At 54.6% G+C, this 27,431-nt stretch overlaps 1 protein-coding gene across 1 annotated transcript in view; it reads right to left on the bottom strand.

Annotated features, from left to right (window-relative positions):
- Positions 1-5,875: 5,875 nt before the first annotated feature.
- The window catches only part of PADI2 (peptidyl arginine deiminase 2), a 40,908-nt gene continuing 19,352 nt past the window's right edge, over positions 5,876-27,431 (bottom strand). Inside the window, exons 4-16 of the mRNA NM_001163822.2 lie at positions 26,773-26,834; positions 24,468-24,585; positions 23,921-24,046; positions 18,686-18,864; positions 17,700-17,803; positions 16,822-16,933; positions 16,165-16,272; positions 13,267-13,418; positions 11,269-11,413; positions 10,422-10,515; positions 8,615-8,700; positions 6,759-6,887; positions 5,876-6,109 (exon numbers count right to left, since the gene is read on the bottom strand). Of these exons, the coding sequence (NP_001157294.2) occupies positions 5,876-6,109; positions 6,759-6,887; positions 8,615-8,700; positions 10,422-10,515; positions 11,269-11,413; positions 13,267-13,418; positions 16,165-16,272; positions 16,822-16,933; positions 17,700-17,803; positions 18,686-18,864; positions 23,921-24,046; positions 24,468-24,585; positions 26,773-26,834 (1,649 nt within the window). The remainder of the gene's footprint in view (positions 6,110-6,758; positions 6,888-8,614; positions 8,701-10,421; positions 10,516-11,268; positions 11,414-13,266; positions 13,419-16,164; positions 16,273-16,821; positions 16,934-17,699; positions 17,804-18,685; positions 18,865-23,920; positions 24,047-24,467; positions 24,586-26,772; positions 26,835-27,431) is intronic.

The raw sequence follows: 27,431 nt of genomic DNA, 5'->3' as shown, positions 1-27,431 counted from the left end.
CCTGGTTCTGCTACTTCCTGCTGTGTGACCTTGAGCAAGTTACTTCCTCTCTGAACCTCAGTTTCCTCGTCTATAAAGTGGGGATAATAACCTCGCAGCTTCGTTGAGAGAATAAGAGGATGAATGTAAAATATCAGGTCGAACCATACAAAATCGTCTCTATCTGACCATTTTGATCTTCAGAATGGCATCTCGTATAGTTCAACCTGGCAGATGCCTGGCATATAATCAGTGTTTAAGAAAAGGTGGCTATTCTTCCCTCACATCTGGTGGGGCTAATATTTCTGCCTCCACTGCCTAGCTGAACAGAAGAATCATTCTTTCATTCAAAACATATTTGCCGAGCACTGACTATGTGCTGGGAGCTGCCATCAGGAGGAAGACGAAACATTCCTGTCAAAGGTTGAACATATCTCTTCAACACATCAGTAGTGATGAGCAAATAAGAAGTAATAGGATATATCAGAATATATGAGGAAGCCATTTGGTTTAAAACTAATTCAGACTGAACTCGTTTTTCTAGAAAGTTCTGACGTGGCCTGTTGGGCATGCATTGTACACCTGCTTTAAACATTTACAACATCCCAAAGCAAAGAATGATGTCCTTAAAGATAGGGATGCCGTCTCCTCCCATTTCGGCATTTCTTTAAGAATAAGTGTGTCTTCCCAGAAACTAAGGATTAATTACCCAACTGCTGTGTTCCCCTTGTGACCACTGACCTACTGCGCCAGCAAAGCATCTCGTGACTGCAGTAAAGAGATATTCCTGTCATATGTGACATGTGTTCCTGGTTCCGAGACGGTATAGAACCAGTCTGGACAGCCCATTTCTTCAGAGAACATCCTTCCTTGGTGAGGGTCACTTCCGGGCTATAGTTCTCAAAGCTGGGTCGCATAGTAAACTCATGCCGCTTTTGATTTTTAGATGGATTATAGATTATTTGCATCGACAGTAGCATGTGAATAGGGCCCTGGAATGCCGGTGAGAGACTGTTCTTAAAGAGTCATCTTGGGTAAACGCACGACTGTGATAAAGTTGGCCTGCGGAGCGTGAGGGGCTGAAACTGGAAGTTTGCTTCGAGACTAGCCCGAGATCAGCCTTTTGCTTTCTCAGTGGTCAGGGCTGGACAGGAGCCCGGCTGGTAGGAGGGCCGGGGTGGGGGGCGGGGGGCCGGTGAGGGATAGGGAGGTGAAAAGCACGAATGAAGCAGCAGGTTTCTTAGTCGGTCAGACTTGAGAGCAGGCTGCAGAGCTGAGCTTTCCGCCCAGGCATGTCCTTTTTCTGGGTTGTCCAGCTGGAGAAGAGATTTCACATGCTCTCATTTGGTGTCACTCACTATATTTAGTTACCAATAACATTGTCGTCAGCCCCCTGGACCTGATGCCACGTGGGTGAGGATCCTGGAGAAGTCCTGCCGGGTAGGCAGAATTCATCCCGGCCTGCCCCTGTGTTTGGGGGGAGGACCCCCCTTCCACAGGCTTTTGGCTGTGCCATAAAGATCCCATCTGGAATGAAGGGGCTGGGATACTGAGGGACCTCAGCTCCCCTCCCCTGGGACCCCAAGACAACATCTTACATTAAAATTCAGAATCGAGGTGTCTCCCAGGAACAGTGAAGGGGAGGAGACCGGAGGGGAGGGGGTTATGTTTTCCCTTTCCGAGGGGCTGGTGGGGGTTCCCATCTTGACAGTCAGCAGAGGGGACCTGGCCAAAGGCACCCCCCTTGCTGAGAGAGAGGCCAGTCCCCGTACCATGGCAGCAGCCACACTCAGGCAAGAGGAGATTCTGGAGGGGCAAGACTCTGCGTCCTAGGGCCAGGGATGGCTGGTGTCTATTTTATGCTTCTCTTTTTGGTATTATAATAATAAACTTTTTTTTTTTTTTTTTTTGGCTAACGAAGATTTGCCCTGAGCTAACATCTGTTGCCAATCTTCCTCTATTTTTTGTATGTGGGTTGCTGTCACAGCATGGCCACTGAGAGATGAGTGGTGTAGGTCCATACCAGGGAACTGAACCCGGGCTGCTGAAGCAGAGGGCGCTGAACTTAACCACTAGGCCACCGGGGCTGGCCCTTATGATAAACTTCTGTTAGCCACTGCAGTCAGACCAGCTAGGGATTTAAGTAATATGCCTATTTCTATAACTGGGGCTCAGCCTGGCAAAGAAGATTCTAGACATATGCCTTCCAATATGGCAGCCACTTGTGGCTACTGAACACTTAAAATGTGGCCAGTCTGAATAGAGAGGTGATATAAGTATAAAATAGACATCAGCTTCCAAAGACTTACTATAAAAAAAAGAGAATGTAAAATATTTCATTAATATTTAAAAAATTTGATTTCATGTTGAAATGATGACAATTTGGATATATTGGGTTAAAGAAAACATATCATTAAAAATTAACTTCACCTGTTTTTTCACTTTTTAAAAGGTGGCTTCCAGGAAATTTAAAATTACTTTTGTGGCTTGCATTATATTTCCGATGGATAGTGCCGTTCTAGATGTCTCAGGGTGACCTTCAGCAATCCCGGGGTGGGTGTGTGGCCAAGATGCGAAACCACCACCAGGATGGATTTAACACACCGGCATCCCTTGGGAAGGCTCAGAAACAGGGGGGTCAGGAAGCCCCATTGAAGACTGGCTTTGCTGTGGCTCTGGCCACGTTAGTTGGGTATAAAAGGGAAGCGTGACTTAGCGTGGACCCCTGGATTAGGTCTCAGAGTAAGAGAACTAGCGATTTTCGTTTTGCAGTGGCCCCTTAAAATGGTTTCACCAAAACATGAGTCCAGAAGCCCAAGATGGGGTTGAGGGCTGAGAAGCCCTAGGTGCATCTCAAAGAGCTCTGAAGTGGCTTCTTGGCTCAGCCGTCAACCAGGTGGCTCCATTTTAGGGCCTCAAGAGTGTGTTCACAAAGATGCTGTCAGACCATGGCTATAGTGTAAGGAGTTTTAGGTCAAATCACAAGTACCCTCATGTAACAATTCCATATTATAAGAACATGGTGTTACCCGGAACAGTGGCCCTGTTGGCACCCTGCCGGAAGCTCTTCTGGTCCTGTGAGCTCATGCCCCAGCTCCTTTGCTGCTAATAAGGGCAGCTGTGACCCTCTTTAGGCGATTGCCTGTGGGCTACTGGTGCCCCCTCGCCCATTTGGAGAGCCAAGGCCCCCAGTGCCAGCGACTCCGCCTCCAGATGAGACAACTCGGAGCTGCCACTTCGGCTCCAGAGCTCCAGGGCCAGGCTGAGGCTACCCCTGAGTCAAATTCCCCTGTGGCTTTTTCCCCTTCCCCGTCCTGCTCCTTCCACTCCCTTCCTGGTTTCTCCTGGAGGCACTTCCTTAATAGATCACTTGTTCTCAAATGCTCATTGCAGGTCTGCTTCTGGGACACTCCCCCCCCCACCCCAGTAAAACATAGACTTTATTGTGGGTGTTGGTTTTGACCTTGGGTGGTGCCATGTAATACACATCCATTGAGTGTGGGGGGTTCCAAACCCTTGAGACACCCTTGCTGAGAGTGTGTCTCTCACTCTCTGCGGGGGCTGCAGGACCAAGAGAGGGCCCATGTGTGGCCTGCTTCCCTCCAGGTCGTGTCTAGGACGCAGCAATGAACATCACACTAACAGTCTGGTGACTGCCCCTCTGACCGTTTATTTTATTGCTGTTTAATCAGGCTCTTCCCCAAACGTCTTTTTATCCCCATCACAGCCTTTTGTCCAGAAAGTCGCAACTGTGCCCCGCTTCTTGCCATCTTCGTGACACCCCCTGCCCTCTTACATAAAGTATTTAAAAATAAAGATTGAAACAGGAACTGAGCTGAGTTTTGCAACACAGAAGTGTATTCTAGGCCTATATTTATGGAAAGTCAGGGGTGGGGAGAGCAATGAGTCCACGGGCCGGGGGGAGGGGGCGCGTCCACACCAAGGGTAGTCACACTGGGTGGGCAAGCAAGATAGGAACGGGCGTCTGAATCCCGGGGGAGCATCAGAAATTACCGACATGATGGGGAGAGCCTTAGAAAAATCTATAAACACACACTGTCTCTACACGGGAGGCGCTCACTTCCCCTTAAGGTAGACTAGAACAAACTGAAAGCCACCCCAAACCCACATTAACCAAACACACACTCTAAGTCAAACATGACAAACTCTAAGTCTCCAGATAAACACCCTCAGACAGGCACTTGGTGTCCAGCTCGGGGGCTGGAGAGAAGAGCTGGGGCTTTGGCCCCTAAAGGCAAGGGCCACTGTCCCCAGAGTGGGGACAACAGCTTCTGAAGGCTCTGGGGTCTGATCTGTCCGGTGGTCCTGGCCCAGCTGGATGGGAAGGAGGCCTGTTTAAAGAAGACCCCTCCTCCGATTTCACTGCGACAGTGACCTGCAGGAAGGTCTGTGCCCCGGGCCTTTCCTGAATCTAGCGGACTGGCGTTTCTAAAGAGCAGGTCACTGAGAGGGCAGATGCTGGCCGTATAAGTGGGGGGCTGCATGCTGGGAACTGTCTGGCTCCATGAGGCCGCGACCAGGTCCAATTTGCTACTAACCATTGTATCCTCAGAGCCTGACACTGTGCCTGGCATTTAGTAGGCACACAACAAATGTTTGTTGAATGAATGAATGAAATAATCCAAGAAGGAAATCCTGTTCTCCCAAGAAGACAAATTTTCATTAGTTATAAATTGGCTCTTTTTTAAACTTCAAAGAGGAATTATGATTTACTTATTCTCCTGACATCAGCTGGCCCTAAAGGAACTTTTTTTGGTTGAAACTGAGTCTTTTCAGCTGGAGCCAGAGAATTAATCTGGTTATGTCCAAATAAGAGGGTCTTCAGCAAATGCTGAACTTCAATGGGATAAGTGATCCGTCTCTAAGGCCAGCAGCTGGCGCAGAACTGGCTGTTGGGGCTAGAGGCTGGGCCAGCATCCTTATATGCTGGGTCTGAGGTCTGGGGAAGAGGGGTCTTTGATATACCCTGGGCAAGGTCTGAGCCTGGCTGGTGGTGAAGCCCTTATCTAGCTGCCTGGACAGATGGCATGAGGAATAGGGAGTCGAGGCCGTGAGAGGCGGGAGGTCAGGAACTGGCCAGAGCACGAGAACCAGGCAAGAGAAGATGGACATGGCTGACCCTGGGGCATCTTTACACACTGAACTCTGAGGCCACGAGGATGCTGGTCTGGGGAGAAACTCCCAAGCATGTGGGAGAGGCTGCGTGCAGGAGAAAGAGGAGGCAGGAGGAGCATCTCCAAAATGGAGAAGGCCGCTCTGATAACGTCTGCTTCCAGGCGAAATGATTGGACCCTCAGGGGTGGGGAGGCTAGCCAATGGGGTCTACACGGCAGAGAGAAAGCCAAGGGATTTGAGAGAGGCTGGTAAGGAATGAATAACTGGAGGCGGCCACCTGGATACCCCAAGGGAGGTGAATTTGAAATGGTGATGGCACTTCAAGGTACGTCCGGGGTCTCAGGGTCCCTTTCTACACGCTCTACCTTAACCTTCGGGGCATGGCTGCCGGGAGAACCGGTGATCCCAGGGCTGCCTTCCCTTCTCCCCTCGTTTCAGTTTGGACAAGAGACTAAGGATCTCTGGAGAATGGTTTGCGGACACGGCTCTTGGTTTTGTTTCATATCTCATGTCAGGGCTGTACAGACACAGCCAAACGCCCAGCTATCGTCAGGAAGGGCAGAGTTGAGGCTCGCTGGGGGGGGACTTCAGAGGACACGAGGTCCTTCTGAGGGAGGCAAGGCACAGCTATCTCAGACCCTCCCCACCTCCTGAGGGTTTCCCGGCGGGGCCACCCAGTCCACGGCAGGCAGGGGCAAGCTCTGGGGGCACGAGGGCTCTGGAGAACGCAGGGGAGGAGGGAAGCGCCGGCCCCGGCGGGTCAGGGCACCATGTGCCACCACTTGAAGGCGAAGGGCTTCCTGCGGACGTTGGTGCCGCAGTGGACCTCGCCCAGGAACTTGTGGTAGGCGGAAATGTCGTCGACGAAGGTGCAGCAGAAGCCCAGGGGCTCCAGCAGGGAGCGCACGTGCGTCTCCAGGCAGCACTCCTCCTCCACCTGCGGCCCGAACGGCTTGGGGATGCCCAGGTCCTTGTCGAGCACGATCATGTTCACCTGTGACGGGCCGGGGTGGCGGGAGGGGCAACAGCTCCATTTAGTGAGCACCCACCACATGCCCGGCCCCGGTCCAGGCTCAGCGAGCCCTCCCAACAACCCTAAGAAGCAGGATTGTGATTATCCCCTCTTTACAGGTGAGCAAACTGAGGCACGGAGGGGGCAGAGCTGGAGTGGAAAACCAGGCAATTCGCTTCTGTCTGTATGGGTATGTACACGCACGTGTATGTGGCTATACATGTATGCATCAGTGTATGCATGTGCATGTGTGTTTGTGTGCACATGCATGTACGTGTGCGTATATATGTGTCTATGTGTGTGTTCTAACCTCCTCTTCCTTCCCAGGAGACTCTCCTCCGTGACAATGAGACTCCCTCCCATCCGAAAGGCCTTTTCCACTCACAAAGCACTTTCCTATCTGTTAAGGTAAAGGACTCCCCAGGACCCCAGTAGGATAAGCATATCACCCCTAGGAGGGAATGAGGCCCAGAGAGGGCAAGTGCCTGGGGTGTGTGGGTGAGGCCACACAGCAGCTCAGCCAGGACTGGGACCTGGGCCTCCCGACTGGACAGCCTCAGCCAAGGGGTCCTTCTGGATCCGGCTGCCCCCTGATTGGCCTTGATGTGGCCTGGGGTCCAGAAGGCCTCACCATATTCGGGAAGAAGGCTCTGGCCTGGCGGTTCTCATCCATCTTGAACAGAGCGGGCAGATCGATGATGTCCTGCTCTGTCAGCCCGAGCTCCTTCTTGAGGATGTCGCGGTTCCAGTCCAGGCAGCGCTGGGCGAGGGGGAAGGAGGGAGGGCAGGCAAGTGAGGGGACAGCCCTGCCGTCTTTGTCAACCCCACTCCCATCTGCAGCACGAGACCCAGGGTCCCAGATTCCAGGGGGACTTCCAGCGCTCACCGAGCTCCTCGTCCCCCCCAGGGCCCCCTCACCAGCGCTCAGTCACAGCAGTAGCAGGACGAGAGAGAAGCCTGCAGAAATAACACTAGCGGTCGTCACCTACTGAGCACGTTCTGTGAGCCAGAACCTGTGCTGAGCATGTGCTGCACGGTATCTCCCTGAACCCTGGGCAGCCCCGTGAGCTGAGAGTGACGGTGACAAGGATCCCAATAGTAATCATGAGAGCGAATACGTACAAGGGCCCTAAGTGTGCTGCTCTATGTTACTTATTTGAGCGTCAGCCCCTTGAGGTGGACACCACTATCATCCCCTCCTTAGAGATGCGGGAGCTGAAGACACAAGTCCATAGTGAGCTGCCCAAGGTCCTACTGGCGAAAGTGGGGGGCCATGATTTGACCTCAGATCTACCTGATGCCAACCAGTGACCATGGAGGGGGACAGTTATGATAAAGTCAATGTTCAAATAGCCACTAAGACGTTCTGTGGACTTCGGGACACCTTGCAGTCGCTCCTCCAGCAGCCACTCCCCGCCGCCCCCTGCAAGGTAGCAGTGCATTGTTGGGCTGGGTCGCCCACATCTCCACCTCCCAGAGAGAGCTAATGAGTGGACTCCTGCCCCCACCTCCTTGCCCCAGTGCTTGGTTCAGGGATGGGCAGCAACCTGGGATTAGGCTAATCAGTGTATGGAACTCCCCTGGCCAGAGTGATTGGTTTAGGTTGGCCCAATCAGAGTGAAATGCAAGGCTTCTGTTCAATTGTTGGGGCATATAAATCCTCTCTCAGTGGATTGCATTCTGGGGGGATACAAGGCCTTGAACTGCTGCAGCTATGCTCCTACTCTGAGGGCACCTGCAAAGGCCAAGAAGTATAGAGCAATGGAGCTAGTGCCTTGATCAACCTGTGCCTGAAATCCACACCACTGCTGGACTTTCCACTTATATGAGCCAATCATGCCTTTTTGTTTCAATTGGTTTGCTTTGAGTTTTCTGGGTTCTTTTTTTTAAACTTGATCCTTTTATATATGTCCATGCAAATAAAGAGAGATTTAATTAAAATAAATATGATCCTGTTGACTAGTTTCTACTTGTGGATACAACCTTTGAGATTTAGAGACTCAGAAGGTGGGAATCCATCCATAGATAGAAAACTCCAGAGATCTCTGATCCCCCAAAACTAATAAAAATTCAGGACATATCTTCACATATGCGTTTTTCTGGAGAACAGGTCTGTAGCATTTGTCTTATTTGAAAGGGGTGTGTCTCCCCCAAAATTTATGGCCTCTAGCCTTACAGAGCTGTTGGCACTTTAGCATTGCCTGATACGCCTCCCTTCCCAGGTCCCCTGTCTGCTTCTAGCCTCTGCTGACCTGCACATCCCCTGCCATCGTCATCTCTTCTACCCTCCAGCGTTAGCACATGAGTAACACGGGGAGGCTGGACCAAATGCTCGTTGAGACCCTTCCCTCTGTCATGCACCCTGAACCCCTGGCCATTCCCCACGGAAGCCCAGAGGATGTGAGAGGTGCCGTCGAGCCCAGCCTCGTCCCTCCCAGGGGCCCTCTGCCCCAGCCCCCAGCACTGGCGGGCCCTGCCCGCCCTCACCTGGAAGTACTGGTTCTCCTGCACGAGGCTCTCACTGGACAAAATCTTGTTGATGGTGATGCGCTTGCTGCTCATCCCGCCCAAGCCTGTGGGGGTCAGAGGACAGGGGACCGTCTAGCTCTAGGTACCAGCCTGGGTGTTCCCTTTTGCCAAGGCCCCCCAGCTTCTGGGCTAACTGCTGGAATGAGGGAGATGGAGCTGGCGAAAGGCTGGGACACAGGAGGACGACCCCGGAGGAAACCAGGCCCCCTCCGCCTGGGGAAGGCAGCACACACTCCTTTCTCCAGAGTTGGCCACATCGCCCGGGCCAGGCAAGGGGTGGTAACTGCCTTGCTCTCTCTCTGGCCGCGGGGTGGGGGTGGCACAAGGAGCCACCTGGGTCTCCCACCTGGAGCCTGCTTCTAAGGACGAGCAGCTGACCAGTGTGAGCGTGGCAGAAGCAGGATGCCCAGAGGTGTCGTCCTTCCGGTTTTCCAGACCTGCATCATGCTGGGCCCTGCCCTGTCCGCGTCTGCATCTGCCTCCTAGTCCATCGTGACGGCCCACGTGGCTTCTGGGCTGGTCAGTAAGACCTAAGGCTCCTCGAGCACCCACCACGTGGCAGGCACTCTTCCAGATGTCTTGCATGGCTTACCTCAGCAATCTTCCCCACATTTCTATGAGGCAGCTGCTAGCACCGAAGATGAGGAAACTGAGGCACAGAGAAGTTACAAGACTTGCCCAGGGTCTCACAGCTAGTGGCGGAGCCTATATGCAGACCAGACAGTCTGATTCCAGAGTCTACACTATTAAGTGCTCTTTTTTGCCTGATCTGGGAAGAGCCTGCTCCTGGTCCATTGTGCTTCCCAGTCTTGTAGCTTGTCAGCGGTAAAGAGATTGGGGCTGCCACACCCTGGACCCGAGCTGTCCCCACACCACCACTTGGACCTATGTGTACAAAGATAATGGCTCCTATATCCTAGGGGCAGCTTTGGGGGTATCTTTAATATAGAAAGAAGCCTCCAGAAGTCAAGACTCAGACCTGCCAATCCAAGAAAAATTTTCCCATCAGTGGGGAACTAAAAAAGGACGGTGGTCTTCAGTTGGTCCTGTCTGTCCCAGACACCAGTCACTATAGAGGATGCCGCCTTTGGGGACAGACGGCGGTAACGTATGCATCAACCAGCCTGAGGAACGCAGGCTTTGGGAGGGAGCTAGACTGGAGATACTAATCTGAAAAGTGACAAAAAAACAATGTGAGAAAAACATAAGAAATTGTCACGGCCTCTCCAACCGGGCTCACTGTCTCCACCTGATTGGCTGTCCCTCTTTCCATGATTAATTGACGAGCAAACCTCAGCCCAGTCCACATCGGCCCCGATTACATGGGCATCTAAATTAGCAGATGATTTCTCACGGTGGGACTGGGAGTGACGCTGTCTGACTGTATATTGTGTCTGTCGACTCCCCCTTTTCTTCCTGTCCCTAAACGGCATTATGTGTATTTTCCTCTATCTCCTTTCTAAATCACAAGTTCCTTGAAGGCAGATCACCCATCAGTTTTGAACCATTAACTCTCCTCTGGGACTGGTGCTATTTATAGGATGCATGAGGTCCTGAAAAAGTACCTGGCACTGTTGACAACAATAAGAAGCAGTGGGCAGCTTGATGGTCCAGCTGACCATTGCGAGGGTCACGAGAGGCCAGGGCTGCTTCCCACCCGGAGCGGGCCAGACACCCAGGGAAGAGGAGCTGGGTGCCCCATCCTCCTGAGAGTCTCTCTGGGGGCTCAGGTCCCCACTCCTGCCAAGGCCCGGTGGGCACTCACCTTTGAACATGATGGACTCCCCATAGCCCTCTCTCTGCTTCTCTCGGAAGAGCTTGTAGCAGGCCGAGGTGCTGGCCATGAGCATCAGGAATTGCTGCAAGAGACCATCCAGAGGGACAATGTCAGCAGAGGGGAGCTGGCCAAGGAGCAGGAGGGACCCCTGCCCTGAGGACCCAGCGCCCTGTCTGCAAACCGTCTCAAGTCTCCCCACACTGAGTGGCAAAGGCTGCCTGGCAGGGCCTCTTTGTTTCAGAGAATATTTCTCACCCCTCCAGCTACAGAAATTCCTCCCCCTCAGCAATGCCGCCCAAAGCCGAGGCCAAGGTGCCCATGGACAGAGCGGAAGAGCTTCTCCAAGTTGCCAAGGGGCCAGGCCATTTGCACAAAATTTCCAGGGTATGAAGTTGCGACCATCCCTCTCATTTCAGAAAACGAAAGAACCTCTTTCCAGAGCCCTCGGCCCACGTCCAGTTCTCTCCAGAGTGTTATGGCCAATACAGTAGCCACCAGCCCCATGTGACCATCAGACCCTTGAATTGTGGCTAGTCTGAATTGAGGTGTGCCGTAAGAGTCAAATACACACCAGATTTTGAAGACATAGTATGAAAAAAAGAATGTAAAATCTCTCGGTAATAATTTTTATATTGATTACATGTCGAAATGCTAATATTTTGGATGTATTAGGTTAAAAATTTTTGTGCCACAGCGACCACATACCAACCAGCTTCAGCCTACTTCCTTCTTCCTCGATGTGGTCTACTTCCTCTAGGTCTACCTTCTGCTGGGAAAGCCGGCAGTACCTGGGTTCTTCACTACCCTACTCACTCCAGTGTCTGGGTCCGCTCACCTTTGTCTCCGGGATGGGGACGAAGGTCATGAACTCGTCCACGTGGCCCACGGTCAGCCAGTCGGAGTAGAGCTCCACGGGCGCCTGCACCTGCTGGGCCTGCAGGAAGTCCCGCACCACCTTGGTCATCCTCCGACCGCCGGACCTGCGGCAGGATTGGGGAGGAGGCAGCTTTTCAGAAGGCTGTCCACCATGCCCGCCTCTCCAGAGGGCCTGCGGCCTCTGCAGTGTAGCCTGAACCCAGGTGGCATCGGCGGAGAAGTCACAGACAGAGCTGCAGCGCCCAGAGACCCTGGCACAGGCAGGAAGGCGTCTGAGCCCAAGGGCAAAGAGCGAGGTGTTAGCTGCAGCCACGGCCTGTGTGCAGGGCACAGAGCCCAGATCCAGCCCCTAAGGGTGCCAGCAGGTGTGAGGAGGCCAGCTTCTGTGCTCAGGGGTCCTGCCTGGACGGCTGGAGGGGGCTAAGGCACAAGCGTGGTTCCAAAATCTGCCCTTGGCCATGTGCTTCTTTGCTGTGTTAACTTCTACTCAACTAATCTTTAATCGGTTCAAGTGACACCTCCTCCAGGAAGCCCTTCCTAACTTCTAGACCCCCTGAGGTCATCAATTTCATTACCCTTAGAATAGAACCCAAGGTCCTTACAGTGGCCAACAAATTCCTCTCTGGTCTGACCACTGCCTGGCCTTCCTCCCTCACCTCCTCCCTTCTTCCCTGTTCTGTTTGCACCAGCCACGGACTAAACCTGTTACCACCCCAAGGCTCTGCCCTTGCTGTTCCCTCTATTTGGAATGCTCTTCCCCTCTGATCTTCCCATGGCTGCCTCCTCGTCGTCATCCAAGCCTCAATTCCACAGTCACTTCCTCAGAGCCACCGAAGCGAACGTGCCCCGGCCCCTCGCTCCCCATCAGGGAACACTATTCATCCTCTCCATTGCACTCGACGCCCGGAAGTACTGTATTTACTTGCTCGCTTCCATGTTTACTTTCTGTACTCGCCCTACCCCTAACTGGAAACTCCCCGAGAGCCGGGACCTTGTGTCCCCAGAGCCTAGAACAATGCCTGACTCAGAGAAGGCCCCCCATAAAGATTCATCTCTAAGAAGCCCTCCCGAACTCCCAAGGGGGTTCCCTCCTTGGGATCCCCTGGCCCCTGTCACTCTTTCTATTGCCGTATGCCCCCATGTTTCATGTCTGTGATCTCCACCACCTCCTTGAAGGCAGGGGCTGGACTTCATGTCAGGAACCCTATGCCCGACATGGGGCTTGGCACTTGGCTGGTGCCTGGGAAGTACCTGCTGAATGGATGGGCGACTGTTGAGTGGAGGGAGAAGGCGGGAGGGTGAGCAAACGGTCACACTGCCTGTGCCAATGGCCTCCTCCTAGAAGGCAGAGCATCTCATGTGGCTCACAGGGACTTGGGGCCCAAATCCTGGCTGATCCCATACATGCAGGTTCCTGGCAGCCCTTTTGTGAAGTGAGGACCCACAGTACTCACTCTCTCTCCAGGACTGCCCTAACTAAGGAAGAATCTACCTTTCCATTGATTGGTGGGTCACCTGGGGAGAGAGTGAGGGTGTTGTGGACAGGCCAGGGAGCAGGGACGTATGCCTCTGGGGCAAGGCCATGTCTTCTCAGGCCTCTTCATGTATGGGCACCGTGAGGATTTGTCAGTGTGCTCCCGCTCATCTTCTTTCAGTATTTCTTCTCTGGACTCCTTCATCCCTTCCCAACCTGGTGTATAATCTCATTATATAACACCCCCCCCCCCCATTTTGGGAAGATAGTTATTTACTTAGTTTTATATTAGACCCTAATTCATACTAAGATGTAAAGACTAACTTGGTTTGCTTTCCAAGAGTGTCTGTATCTTATCAGAGAGTTGTGGGAGCGGTTACCTTTCCCAGCTAATCGTTCCATGTATGAGTAACCCAGGCCACTTCAAGATAAACAGTAACCTCCCTGCCCCACCGTCCCCAGCCACACCCGGGCTTCTCTTACAGAGGAAAGCTGCTCCCGATGAGGATCCGGCCCAGGGGGTATCTCTTGCCGTTCACGGTCACTGGGGGACTGACCTCCAGGTTCCCAAAAGAATCAAGGCTGGTGACAGTCTCAAAGAGGGGCTCCCGGGTCACATAGCCGAAATCTGGGCCCTGGGCAGGGGGCACACACCCGTCATTAGTCTCCTGCAGCCAGGAGTCCTCAGCACCAACCCAGCCACCCTCTGATGCCCACTCTTTCACCACCTCCGGTCTGGTACTGCAGGCACTTAGCCCCTGGAGGGGTCCTCCATGGTCGTCTTATTCCCACCGAAGACCAGGGGTCTGGCACAGGGGGGCCAAGTTCATGAGCACCTTGGTGGGAGGGTGGGCGTGAATAGGAGAATATGAGCATGTATGAGTGTGTGTGTGCACCCCTGGGTCTCTGCCTGTGCCTCAAACACAGAGTGATATTGGTGATCTCAGGATTAGTCCTCACTTTGTGCCATGTCCCTGCTCATCTCTTAATTTCTCGGACCCTCAGTTTCCCCATCTGTAAAAGAGGTGTTGGATTAGGTGACGTGAGGCAAGCAGCAGACTGTATCATTGTTCCCGGAGACTTGTCACCCCCCTTCCCAGTAAGAGGATTTTGCACCCGGAGCCATTGCTGTGTGACTTCTGGCATCTCCCTGTGGAAGGAATATACGCCCCCACCCATGTCAGACTTGGTCATGTGACTTGCTTTGGCCAATGAAACGTGAGCAGAAGTGACACATGCCAGTTCAGAGCAGAAGCCACAGGAGCCACTGTGTGTGCCTGCCCCCTCTCTGTCTCTTCCCCTGGGCGAGGAGAATGGCATTTCCCAGCCGGGGTTGCCCCTGCAGCCTGGGCGCTAGAATGAAGGCATGAGAAAGTAGAGCTGCAGAAAACCAACCAGCAGTCAACAGAGAGCGCAAGCGAGACATAGACCTTTGCTGTTGTCAGCCATTGACATCCGGGGGTTGTTTGTTACCACAGCCTTATCTAGAGGAAGCTGACCAGTACAGGCAGATAGGGACAAAATGCCACCCCAACCCATTCTCAATCAGCCGTATCGTTCACTGATCCCAGATGTAGCTCCAGAATCTTTCTTAGCACAGAGCTCCAACAGACTGGAGTTGGCAGATGATAAAACCCCAGTGACCCCCTGAATTTTAAGATTCTTTCTTTCACGATCTTTTGGCAAAAAAGTGGGGGCTGGCGTGGGAGCTTGCCTTGTGGCTGGAACTAAGCTTGCCTGACAAAAATCCTTGTTAACAAAGCCGTGGAGTGGGAAGACGTGGTTTGTCCTGGCCTAGCTGTGAGGCTCAGGGGACACCCGTGCCCGGTGGGGTGGACTCTGCAGCTTACTGCTTTCTCGCCTGGGAACCCCAGATGGCAAGGTGCGATTTGCTGGAGGCTGGGGCAGCTAGGGCTTTACGGCATCCCCCAGGCAAGCAGGCACAGCACCCAGACGGGCTTGGCCCCGGCCTCCAGGGACAACGCAGCTCGGTGCCTTGAAACCAGGCCAGCCCGGAACTCTGCAGGCGGACGGTGGTCCGGGCAGAGAGCGAGCAGAGTCTGGGAGGCCTCGGGTCTCATGCCTCTGGCAACCGCTGCTGGTGGCCGGTCACAGTGTTGGAGGAAGGGGACAGTCCTCCCTGAGGGTAGTGTCCAGGGCTGGGGACGGAAAACCGCAACAACAGCTGGTGGTGGTCATGGCATCAGTGCAGCACAGGTGCCTTATATCAGGCCCTCCATCCTCACAAGAGTCCTGGGAGGTGGGTACCGTTTCTATGCCCGTTTTACAGATGAGGAAACTGAGGCTTGAGGAGGTAAGTTGCTTGCCCAAGGTCACACTGCTGCTAAGGGGTGGAACCGGGACTCAGGGCCAGGTCAGTGGAACATTCCAGAGCTTTGCGCTCACATTGCTGGCTCTGCCATCTCCCTGTGATGAGGGGACTAGGTTCTTGAATGTTCTCAAGAAGCAGGTCTGAACCTGGCAGGGAGCCTCCGGGCGGCCCTGACGTCTTATGAGAGGCTGCCCTGCGTGTGACCTGGGGAAAGCCCAAACTACCCCCGTCTCTGCTTCTCGCTCTGTCCGAGCCTTGCTGGCCAGTTCAAGGTGGAAGGTGAGGGCAAGAGATTAATTTCCCTTCTGCCCTCACTCAGCCGGCTGTTGAGGGCATGAAAGGGGAGTGGTAATGGCCTCTAGGATTGGCATGGGGTTCCGATTGCGTTAAGAAAACCCCACAAGGCCAGCCCAGTGGTACAGCGGTTAAGTGCGCACGTTCCGCTTCAGTGGCCTGGGGTTCGCTGGTTTGGATCCCGGGTGCAGACATGGCACCGCTTGGCAAGCCATGCTGTGGCAGGTGTCCCACGTATAAAGTAGAGGAAGATGGGCACGGATGTTAGCTCAGGGCCAGTCTTCCTCAGCAAAAAGAGGAGGATTGGCAGCCGATGTTAGCTCAGGGCTAATCTTCCTCAAAAAAGAAAAGAAAAAGAAAACCCCATGAACTGAAACTCAGCTTTAATGACCCTTGAAGCTGGAACCCAGATTTTTGACAATTGCTTAACTATAATTTCCTCTTTGAAACTTACTTTGCTGCAAGTTGGAGGTGGAGCAGCGGCAGGAACCAGGCCCCCGCCCTGCCTCTGTCTCCCACAGTTCCATTTCCCACGAGAAAACTATCCATGTTTTGGAAAAACGTCCGTTATCAGAGCAGAAAAGGACCTTAGAGGTCACCATCCCACCTGACCCACTGAGCAGATGAGAAGACGGAGGCCCCGGCAGCAGACTTATTTGTCGAGGGGGCCCAAGGTCTCCAGACCACTCTGGCACGTTGGGAGTCCCCAGCATCGTGCCCCCAGCCCCGCCCCAGGGTGGCCCTCAGCATCTCACCAGGAGTTGCTTCACTGGGAAGTCCTTCAGGTTTCCATCTCGGGGGGAGTCCAGCACCACGGGGAAGCCTTTATGGGGGGCCTCGATGTAGCCAAACTCAATTTCATCCTGTGAGGACACCAAGGACAGCCAGCCATCAGAGGAGCCCAGGGACCCCAGGGGATACCAGCCGGCCTCCTCAATTCCCCTTCCCATGAGCAAGCAACGGCCGTGGTTTCTCACACATCCTTCCACACAGAGTCTCTGCACATCCCAAGCGCAGCTGCGCTCATATCCACCCCATTTTTAAAAACCTAATGGGTAACATCCCGTGTGCATTTCCTGCAGGTAACACCTTAACTTGAAGCGCATTCTGTATTTATAGGTTGGCTTCATTCTTTTTAGCTGCTGTATAGTACTCCACGGTGGGGCTGAGCCCTCAACGTGGTTACCTAGTCCCCCACGGATGGACAGCTAGGTTGTTTTACAGTCTTTTGTCCTACAAGAAGTAATCCTGCAGGAACGGCTTGCTACAGCCGTGCCTCTGTGCCCAAGAGCACAGGTGATGCGACAGCAGGATTCCCATCCGCGGAGCTGCTGGCGGCCAGGATACTGACGTCAAGCCAGCTCTTCCTGCCTGCCCCCTGGCCGCGTCCTGCCCAGCCCCGGGGTCCTCACCTGGATCCAGCGGTCGCCTCGGTTCATGTACTGGAAGCAAACCTTCAGTTCACAGTTGGTTTTCTCAACCAGGTTCTTCACCTCTTTGAGGAACAGGTAATTGTCCTTCATGCTGAGAAGTTTGGGGAAGAGGGGATGGCCAGGAGGAAGGGTGAGGAGGGACGAGGGCCAGCCTACTGAGGTGGTGACAGCAGCTGGCTGTGCCTGGCAGAGGAGGCCACATCTGTGCTCACAGACACCTTTGCAAAGGCCACTGGAGCCAAGGGCCAAGCAAACTCAGCCACCCACGTGGTGTTTGCCAAGGTCATGAACAAATAGAACGAGGAGGGGAACTCTCACCCCCACCTGCCCCCCAACATTACATCTCTGACTCCCCAGATTTCCAAAGAGGAGTCCTGCCTAGCATGGAGGCAGGGGACGGGCCCGGGACCTCAAGGATCCCTTCCGGTGCGGCCAGCATCCACCTGCAGGCACTTCTTCTCGTCTCGCTGTGGCTGTCTAGCACATAACAGGTGCTCGATAAAAAACTGCTGAATGAATGAGATGAGCTGACTATGCGTTGCTTAGGAGGCCCATACCAGCTACACGGTATGGGCCAAGAATGAGAACAGAAACGGTAGCTATTATTTTTAGAGCCCACACTCGGTGCCAGGACTTTGGATTAATACTTTGCCTGTTTCATCTCATTTAGTCCTCACAGTGACTCCGTGATGTCAGCATTTCAGAGAAACGGAGGCACAGAGAGGCCAAGTGAGTTGCTCAAAGTCACACAGCTGGTGAGTGACAGAGCCGGGATCCGAACTCAGGTCTGTTTGCCCCTGAAGCCCCAGCTCTTGGCCATTCTGCCACACTGCCTCTGCACCACGGCCACCGCTTACCAGCACACAAACACTGACACGGGAGGCAGGATGTTGGGGGTCATGATCCATGGAGCAATCCGGAACAGCACGGTGTCCGTGAAGATGGGTGTCAGCGGAATCCCCTGGGCATGGGAGAGAAGGACAGGGGATCAGAAAGTCTTGTCAGGGTGTTTTTCACGCCTGTCTCCCAAAGTGCATGAAACTGACAACAACGGGACACTTATTGAGCACTGACTGTATGCCAGGCCCCGAGGTAACTATTTTTTTGACATGCGTCAATTCATTTCCACCTCACAACAACCCCGGGGGGTAGATGCTATTATAATCCTTGTTTTACAGATGGGGAAATTTTGTCACAGACCTCTGAGTCACAGAGCTGTTATGGAGCCATCCAAGGGCACCTGGCAGGGCCGGGATTAAACCCAGGTGGTCTGGCCTCTGAGCCCCCACTCTTCACCACTGTCTGGTCCTGCCCCGTCCAAGCTCTCTTCTTAAAATCAGCCCATGATGGCTGGGCCTTTTGAGTCTCTGTGGTGCCCGCTGGAGGGGCCGGTCTGAGAGCCCCTGATGGCCAGGCTGCTCCAGGCACCGGCAGGAGCAGGAGAGGCCCCTCCCCACCCTGGCCTGTTAGCTCCGCCCCTCCTGCCTGGTCCTCTTCCCAGGGACCTGAAGGTGCTTTGTGAATGTCTTGATGTTCACAGCCACCCTGGGAAGCAGGAGCTTTGTCATTTCTGTTTACAGGTGGAGAAACAGGGCACAGGGAGTAAACCCACTCGCCCAGTCTCATGTGCTTGAACCTGTGCCGTCCGACACCAGAGCCCATTCTCGGAAATCTCAGCCAGGCCCAGCCTCACCCTTCTCAGTGTGGGTGGTGGGGGGCATCTAGGTCTCCAAGCCTGGGGCCCCCTCGGTGCTGTGAGGGGGGGGCCTGGAGTTGCCCTCCGGAAGGAGCCCCGCCTCGGCCCCTGGGGCAGCCCCCCGTGGTGGAGGCCTGGGGCTCTCACCTCGGCCATATACTCCAGCAGGCTGACGTGGATGTTGACCAGGCCGGAGAAGCCCTCGTCGGGGAATCGCAGGCCTTCCACGAAGAACAGCAGCTCCGCGGAGCCGCCCGTGTACTTGACCACGTGGTAGAGCTTCCGCCGGCCCAGGATGTGGATGTAACGCTGGCCGAAAAACGGGTCTGGTGGGAGAAGGACCAGCGTGAGGGCCCCACCCCCACCAGGAGGAGGTCAGTGGGGCCGGGTCACTGATGGGGACGAGACAGCAGAGTAAGCTGGCCTCCAGACACAGAAAAGCAGAAGCAGAAAATGCCCCCAGCAGGGCCGTGGCTTGGTCATCGTCCCAGTACCGCTGTGCACTAGCCGTGGGACCCTGAACCAGACCACCTCTTGGGCTTCTGGCTTCCTCATCGATAAGAGGAGCTAACTCGCCCGGGAACCACAGACATGAAATGATAACAGGTGGTGCTGACTGAGCAGCTAGTGATGTCGGGGGACGATATTATTGTTCCAGTTTTATGCATGAGGAAACCGAGTCTCAGAAGGGAGAAATGCTTTGTCCCCGGTCAAACAGCCAGTAAGTGACCGAACTGGGACTCAAATTCGTGTCTAATCTGAACCCCAAGCCCCCTCCACTTTATATAGATAAAATATCAATATGCCCACTTGTACCAAAAATTCCCCTCCGTCTGATGGAAGCCATGTTGGCGTCAGACCCACACTTGGATTTCTGGCTGGACGTTTTCGAGCTGGGAGGAAAGGCGGGTCTCCAGCGCTCCTGCCCCACTGAAGCCTCCCAGCTCTTCACAGAGCTGTTCCCTCTGCTGGGGACAGTCGTCTCCCTTCTTCTTTCAGGCGTTGGTTTTGTCACTTCTGGGCATCGTTCCCGGATGCCTCAGAGACCAAGCCAGGGGCCCGTTCTCCACCATCACAGCCTTTGTAAACGGTGTGATCTCAGTGTTTAGCTGTTGGCCCCAAGAGCCTGTCACCTTCGTGGGGGCAGAGACAGGCCCAGATGGGCCCAGTGCTGGCCCGGCACGTGGTCGTGTTTAATGAATCTACCGGATGGACCAATGGCTCCCACGCCACTCCCTGTAAGAGAATTTTCAGGCCAATTCAGAGCACACGTATTGAATTACTACTCTGTGGCCAGCAGGGGCGAAGACCTTTGGGGGAGACAGAGATGGTCAAGAGGCAGCATCTCTGTCTGTCCGGGAGCAGTGCTCCGCCGATGGTAAGACAGCGCAGATGTGGGAAGTGTCATAACAGAGCCACAAGGTGAGCTTACTGGGGTGAGGGAGAGGCTGCAGGGCGGGAAGCGTTTGAGCGGAGGAGGGTGGCCATGGAGAGGCCCCTGGGCAGGGAGGCGGGCTGCAGTGAGCAGCAAGATGCTTGCATTGGCAAAGCCATCGATCGAGGTAGGACCCTATGCAGTCCAGAAGGAGTTGCTTTACGCCCTGCCGAGTGGGAAGGGCAGAGTCAGGCTCAGCGCAGAACTATTGTCTACAACAACAGTGATGGTTAGTGACCAGTTGCTCAGGGTTAGAACATACGACCAGAACAGTCCTGGCACAAATAGGGGGCTTGATTAAAACTTGCAAAATGAATGGAGGAACCACGGAAGCCCAGGCTCAGGATGGCTCCTCATGTAGGACAATGAACTCAACTAGACTCTGGTTATATATCTCAGTGAGGGGGGTTACCTTTGTCGTTACGACTTCCAGAGTCAGAGAGACCTGGGTTCAAACACTGCTCTGGCTTTATAAACTATGAAATGTCAGGAAATTCACTTAACCTCCCTGAGCCTCAGTTTACTCATCTGTTAAATGGGGGATAATAATATTATGTCACAGTGTCATTGCGAGATAAAACGGCAGCATCCATAACTTAGTATAAACTCGGTAACCATGGGTAACCATCAGGAACAGCTGGGACCTGTTGGTATTACTCTTACGAGAGCCCTTGAATGAGTCAGGACCCCTTACTGGAAAACGCATGACCTTTTCATTGAATGGCTTATGAACAGAAGGCAAAGAAATAACACCTCACCCCGCCTTCCCTGGGGTGGGCCCAAGAAATGGGGCGCACAGACTCAGACGCTGGATGTCCCAAGGAACTCATCACAGCCCGATGAGCAAGGTGAGGTCCTTCTCACTCAGAAACGACAGCGTGCTCCCTGTGTCCCCATCACTGAGTACCTCCAAATGGATCTGTGTAATTAAAAATTCTCCCCCAGGCGCTCAGGGCCTCCCACGCCCACACGCCCCAGGCTGCACTTGAACTGATGCTCAGGACCTAGACGCCCACCTGTCTTTGCAGAACGCTCCAAAGCTTTCCCAGGGCTCCGGGCAGCCGGGAGGGCCCACCAGGGCCTGGGGAGGAGAGGGCTCTGGCCAGGGGAGCTGATCAGGTAGAAGGACACGTTCTTATCCACCTGCCTGCAGTTTCCTCCCTCTTGTGGCCCGCAGTTTACATGTGTCTCTCTTTCTAGGGGCTTGAGCCAGCTCCAGGCAGATTGATTCCTTGGTGGGAACAATCCAGCCACTGTCCGGAGGAGCCTCCTCCCTCTGTCCCCGTCCCCAGTTCGGTGCAGGCGTGCCGGCTCTCCTCGTGGGAACCAACAATGCCCCTCTATTGGGTGGCTCACGTGCCTCAGGCTGGGCCCGGCAGCCACCCTGCCCTCTCCTTAGACCCAGGCATTGGCCCTGACGGCCGGCACGTGGTCTGGTTTGGCATAACCCTTCTGGTCACTGTGTTGCCATTCCATCTCCCAAGGAGACTCCACGAAAGGGTGACCAACCGTCCTGTTTTGCTGGGGACCGAGGGGTTTCCTGGGATGAGGGATTTTCAGTGCTAAAGCCGGGAAAGCCATGGGAAAACTGGGACAAGCTGGTCACTGTATCCTTGTAGGAAGAGATCAGGCCTCAACTTTGTGGTCCTGAGGCAGAATCTGAGGCTGGAGCACAGACACCTGGATCTTCCTAATAGCACTGGGGACTTCCGTCACTTCAATGATTATAATTAAGAATCATCATAATCATCCCAACAAAAGCAACAAGTGCCATCCATGGTGAGCGTTCCACAGGCTGGCTACTGTGCTGAGTGCCCGGCACGTGTTCCTCATTTAATCCCCATCACCGAGGGGACAGTCAGGCATCCCGTTGTCCCCACGTCTCATCACAGGTGAGGAACCCAAGGAACGGGCTGGTGGGTGGACCTGTCCAGATCCAGGATTTGAACCTCCTGGGCTCCAGAGCTCCTTCTCGGGGTCCCTTGGCCCCCAGCCCAGTCCCCTGCCCTTGGGGGACACAGGTGACATATGACATTCGTGTAACATGACACATTCTTATCCACAGGTGTACTTGGATTTTGACAAAACCTCAAAATATTTGCATAGAAGAAAAGGAAGAAAAGGAAACTGTGCCCCAGGTCGATTATTTTTCATGCTGTTCTGTCGTGTTGTGCAGAACGTTCACCCAGGATGCCATATTTGCTGGGAAACTGGCTACTCTGGGGTCATCGCTGTGTCAGTGACATGCCACCCTCCCCCGACCCGGCAGGATGCTGCCCAGATAAGCCAGCCTGCGGACCGCTTTCAAAGCGCTTGCAGTGTGGTTCCTCTGTTTCTTATCTGCTCAGGACCCACAGCAAGTGATGGGGAGGGATGCGATTACGGGGCCAGATCTCAATCCACTCCCAGCAACCAAAGAACCCTCTAGATAATGTCCAGGCATCACTATTGGCCACACATTGTGTGTCACAATTTGCAGCCATGGTCGGGAAGCTCAGGTGGAGGGCCTGCCTAGCAGCCCTGCCCTCTGGGGCACCCCTGGCCTGGCTGGGGTAAATATCACACCTCTGGCCCCCTGGGGCAGCGGAACCAGCCCAACTCTGGGGACATTCCAACCTGCCTGAGGTCACCGCCCAAGTCCAGGGTGGATCAGAAGGAGGACAGGCTTCGAGTGGCAGCGGTTCACTGCTGTCCTGGCTAAACAGCTCCCTAGGTGAGGGTCTGGGGCCCCTGTGGCTGGCTCCTCAGGGCGACTGGCCTGGTTTTCATGGGCTGTCCAGAGGTGGCCCTGGAGCTCGGCCAGAGATGGGCCCCCCAGACAGCTGGGCATCTGGGGGAGCCCCACCCTGCTCCACAGCAAATTGCAAAGCTAACAGTTCTGCTGAGAGAGCTGTTACTCCTAATACATAAATCAGACCTTGACAGTCCCTTGCTTAAAACCCTCTAGTGGCTTTCCACCGTACTGGGAATAAAATCCAAGCCGTCTCTGCACGCCCTGGCCCCGGCCCCGTTCGCTGACCTTGACTCCAACTCGTCTCCCTGCTCTTGTCTTCCTTCTGCTCCTCCAATACTCCAAGCTGGGTCCCTCCTCCGTGCTTTGTACGTGCTGTTCCCTCTGCCTAGAACTCTCTTCCCTGAGCTCATGCATGCCTGGTTCCTTCTCATTGTTGGTTTGGGTCTCAGCTCAGACGTCACCTGCTCAGAGAGGCCTTTGGGGACAGCCAGGCAGTGGTGTGTCGCCTCTACCCCTGCCATTGTCCAGTACTCGGCCTGTGTCATTTCCTCTAATTTGCTTCTTACTAGGTCTCCCTCCGAGACCGTCGCCCCCCTGGGGGGCAGGGTGTGAGAGCTCACTGTGGGGACCCCAGTGCTGGGGACAGCACGGGGCACTGGGGGCTCAGCATGCATTGACAGGAAGAATGAGACAGAGCAGGTGGCTGCGAGGACTAGCGCCCTGGTGGAAGCACTTTTCATGCAGTGGGGCCAGGATGCCCCGTCACATCGAGAGGAGCAAGGCGTCACCTCCTCGAGGATGCCCACAGCACCGCCAGGGCGCAGCTCTCAGCTCCAGAATGTCTGAGACGGGCAGAAAACACCTGGGGCGGGGGCTACCTGCCTCAGGGATCAGGAAGGCGACATGACTCCAGAAAGACGGACCTCAAAAGCTCTCCTGCCCTGGTTCATGGGGAAGAAGGGCCTCCGGGTTCTGCAGAAACCCACATCACTACCCACTCCTTTGAGGGAGGAGAGATCTATGCTGGGGCCTCTTGACGTCCCAGGACAACGGCGGTCCGGTTACTAAGAGGCCAGTCCTGGCCCCGTGCAGGCACCTACGCCTGCACCTGCCAAGGGAGCATTAGCGGGAGAGCCGGGCCCAGCGGGGGAGCCCAGTGAGTGCTGGTTGGGTCAGAGCCGCGAGAAGGAAGGGCTGGGCTGGGCTCACTCACTCTCCACGTAGAACACGCCCACTTTGTCCGAGTCCGACATGGAAATGTAGAGAACTATCTCGTATCCGGCGGGGAGGTGCTCCGGGCCTTTGGTCCTCAGGATCATCTGGGACATGTCCTTGAGGTCTGCGGGGCGGAGGCACGAGGAGGTTAGAATTAAGAGACTCGTGGCTGGCATGTGGGCTTACAAATGCCTGTGACTTTTATAATCAAGGCAAAGAAAACCCCACACACCTGTATTATGGAAACCTTAGAAAAGCATAAAAACCGGTTGTCAACTCCGACACCAAAACTGACTTCCTATAACCTTTTGGGAATTTCCTTCCAGTCCTTTTTCCATGTACGTGTCACTTCTGAAAAAACATGGCTCCAACTGAACCATATTAATAGTTTCGTCTTCTGTTTTTAGCAAGAGTGGATATTTGAGTCCACCATTCCCAGGAGACCCAGGGTCACTCCTGCCGCCCCCTCAGCCCGGCCCAGGACTTAGCCGGAGTGTTTCCATTGCTGCTCCCCGCCCCCAGCCCCGGTGCGGTCCTGCTGGCACCTTCCTTGCTGTAGGCCTTCTGGTCGTGGCAGTCCTCCTTGGGCAACCAGGGCGTGTCGCGGTCACAGTTCACCAGCAGGATGGCCCCCTGGCCCTCAGGGCCCCAGGTCCAGGATGCCTGCGTTGGCAAGGAGAGAGGTCAAAGCCCTCTTCCCCACCTTTTGGCAGTTACTCCCAGCCCCAGTGCAGATGCCACAGGCCACCAGAGAGACAGCCCCAGGACGAGAATAAAGAGCAGCCACCAGCCATAGTGGCAGCTGTGACCTGGCAAACATGAGTCCCACGTCTGATGCCTGCAGAGGGTCAGTGGAAGCACCCAAGGCAAGCTCAGGAGGGGGACGGTGGCAGAGAGACAGACAGGAAGGCTGACCGGGCATTCTCTTGCCCGGCGTGCCTGCGCCTGGAGGCGGGTGGGGGCAGGGGGATGGAGGGTGGCCAGAGCCACGAGCAGGCAGTCATTCTCCGACAGGCTCTCAAGTCTCCAGAGGGGTGCGGGGTGGGACGCCCGATGGACAGACACCCAGCTGTTATCAGACATGCTCTGAGTGCTCCAAATGGATCTGCAAGGGATCCGTTTTCTACATTGCAGCCAGAGCAACGTTAGAACGACTCCAACCAGATCACGTTGCTTTCCTGTTTTAAGCCCCGTCAGGGGCTCCAGTTGACTTAGGATAAAGCCCAAGTCCTCACTGTGGCCTGCAAGGCCCCATGCGACCTGCCCACCTCTCCACCTGCCCCTCCCATCCCCCTCGCTCACTCTGCTCCCCCCACACTGGCCAACTTTCTGCTCCCCAGAGACTCCGAGCTCTCAGGCCCTCGCCTGTGCTGGTCCCACTGCCTGAAGGCTTCCTGCCTCCCTTTACCTGGCCGACTCCCCTCCTCCTTCCGGCCCCTTCTTCCCCGAGGCCTCTCTGATTCTCCAGACCAGAGCAGCTTCCCTAGGCTTACACTTACAGCACTGTGCACGTTCTTTTTGGGGCAGACTTAGGATAATTGTAATGAAACAGCCACCCATGTCATTCTTTATGTAACATGGGTCCCCCCACAGGACTGTGGGCTCCCTGAGGGCAGGAGCTGCATTTTTCTGGTTCTTTCTGCATCCCCAGGGCCTGTATCCCCAGGAGATGCTCAACAAATATTTATGGGATGAAGGAAGAGAATATGCAACTTCACTGGCCCAGAGGGAGAAAGTCTGGGCAAGTTCAGGCCCACAGGGACTGTGTGACTTTGCCAAGGCTGCAGAGCTCCTCAGGGGAGGGCGGACGTCTCAGAGGCCTCCATGGAGGCTATTGTTACGTGGCTTGGCCAGGAACACAGAGAACATATGTGCGGGGCTGACTCAGCTTCTGCTTGCAGCCAGCTGCCTAGGGGAAGCAGGGCTGGGGCAGAGCCCCACTGAGGAGCCTGAGAAGGGGCTCCCCAATAGGCCTGAGGCCCCCCCGGTGACGCGGAGAGAGGCTGGGGCCGGCTGCTAGGCTCCAGGCTTCTCACTGGGCTGTGTTTAACTTTTTAAAGTATCCATCAACATGTAATTTAAACCAGGCTTTAGATTGTTATTATAAAAGTAACATATGCCCACAGCAAAGATTGAAGTGATATAGAAGGGCAGGAAATGGAAAATAGAAGCAACAGCCTGGACGTACACAGAGCAAAACCAATGGAGCTTAAAAACCAGGTCGAGGGAAAAGTATGAAACAGAATGAGAGGGAGAACGCAATGCTCTCTGCACAGTGAAAAAGCCATGCGTACCGGCCACACCGCGTGTTTGGCAAGAATCGCAAGACCAGAAAGAGACACATTAAACCATTTGAATGGTCCATTGTGGGGGAGCAGAACCGGAGTAGGGAATGCAGGATAAAAGTGAATGAATGAATGAATGAACCATGCACGCACCATTAAAGATAACACGCCTTGAACCGAGAGGGTTACTGCAACCTTCTACTTCTGATGGTCTCCCTGACTCGGTTTTAAAATTTAAAAAAAAAAAGGGCAAAATAATAAGAGCAAATGCTTTGGCAGCACTTCCTCCGTGGCAGGATGTTTGTTCTTCCCAAGAACTCTACAAACGGGGGTGGATGGGGAGACCCGGCAGGCTGCGCCACGGCTGTTCCCGCAAGGAGCGTGGCTCCTCTGCTCTGTCCTCGGTGTGCTGTGTGTCTGGGGGCCTGTCTCCGGCCTCAGCCTCCTATCTGTAGATGAGAGTGGTCTCTGCTTGCTGGGAGCACCATGGCTGCTTGCAGATCCAGCCTGGGGCTCTGCCCCCGAAGCCCCCTGCTCGGGGCTGTCTGCCCTGGTAGCTAGGTACCTTATTCGGGTTGTTCTTCTCCACCACACCGTCCCGGTCCGCATCCACATCCAGGGAGATCTCTGGGGACAGACACACGGGTGAGTCGCTGAACCTGCCGGCTAGGGTGGGGCAGGGACAGGAGGACGACCTGACCTGTGCGATTCGGGTGCAGCTCACCCATTCGCTTGGTCCCTCGAGGCAGAGGGCCTTGCTGAGGTCATCTTGTCCAGCCCCCCGCCTCAGCACCCCAGTGGAGGACACGAGCAGGCAGGTGCAGATGGGAGAGGAGCTGTCAGGGAGGTCAGGGGTCTCCTGCCTCCTCACTGTTCCTCAGTCAATTCTGGGCGGGATGAGGCTCACTATACCGATCCGGGAGCCTCAGTTCAGAGAGGCCAAGTCACGTGCCCAGGGCCACACAGCTGGTGTCAGCAGAACTGGGGCGCACACTGCCCAGGGTCTGATTCGAAGTCCATAGTGGGAAAACTTTCATAGGATTCCCTAAGCGCCTTTCCCAGTCTGTGCTGGGCGTGCGTGCCGGGTGCATTTGTGTGTATCTCTCTTCCAGAACTCCTAGCGGTCCAGATCCCACCTCCAAGGACTGAGGGTTTACTTAGGGCAGGAAACTGAGTCTCCAAACCTTCTCGATCCAAGGGTACTGAGGGGCCAGGACACCACAC

The sequence above is a fragment of the Equus caballus genome, chromosome 2, assembly GCF_041296265.1.
Source record: "Equus caballus isolate H_3958 breed thoroughbred chromosome 2, TB-T2T, whole genome shotgun sequence".
NCBI lineage: Eukaryota > Metazoa > Chordata > Mammalia > Perissodactyla > Equidae > Equus > Equus caballus.
The sequence above is the reverse complement of the archived record's forward strand: the minus strand, read 5'-3'. Positions and strand labels throughout refer to the sequence as shown.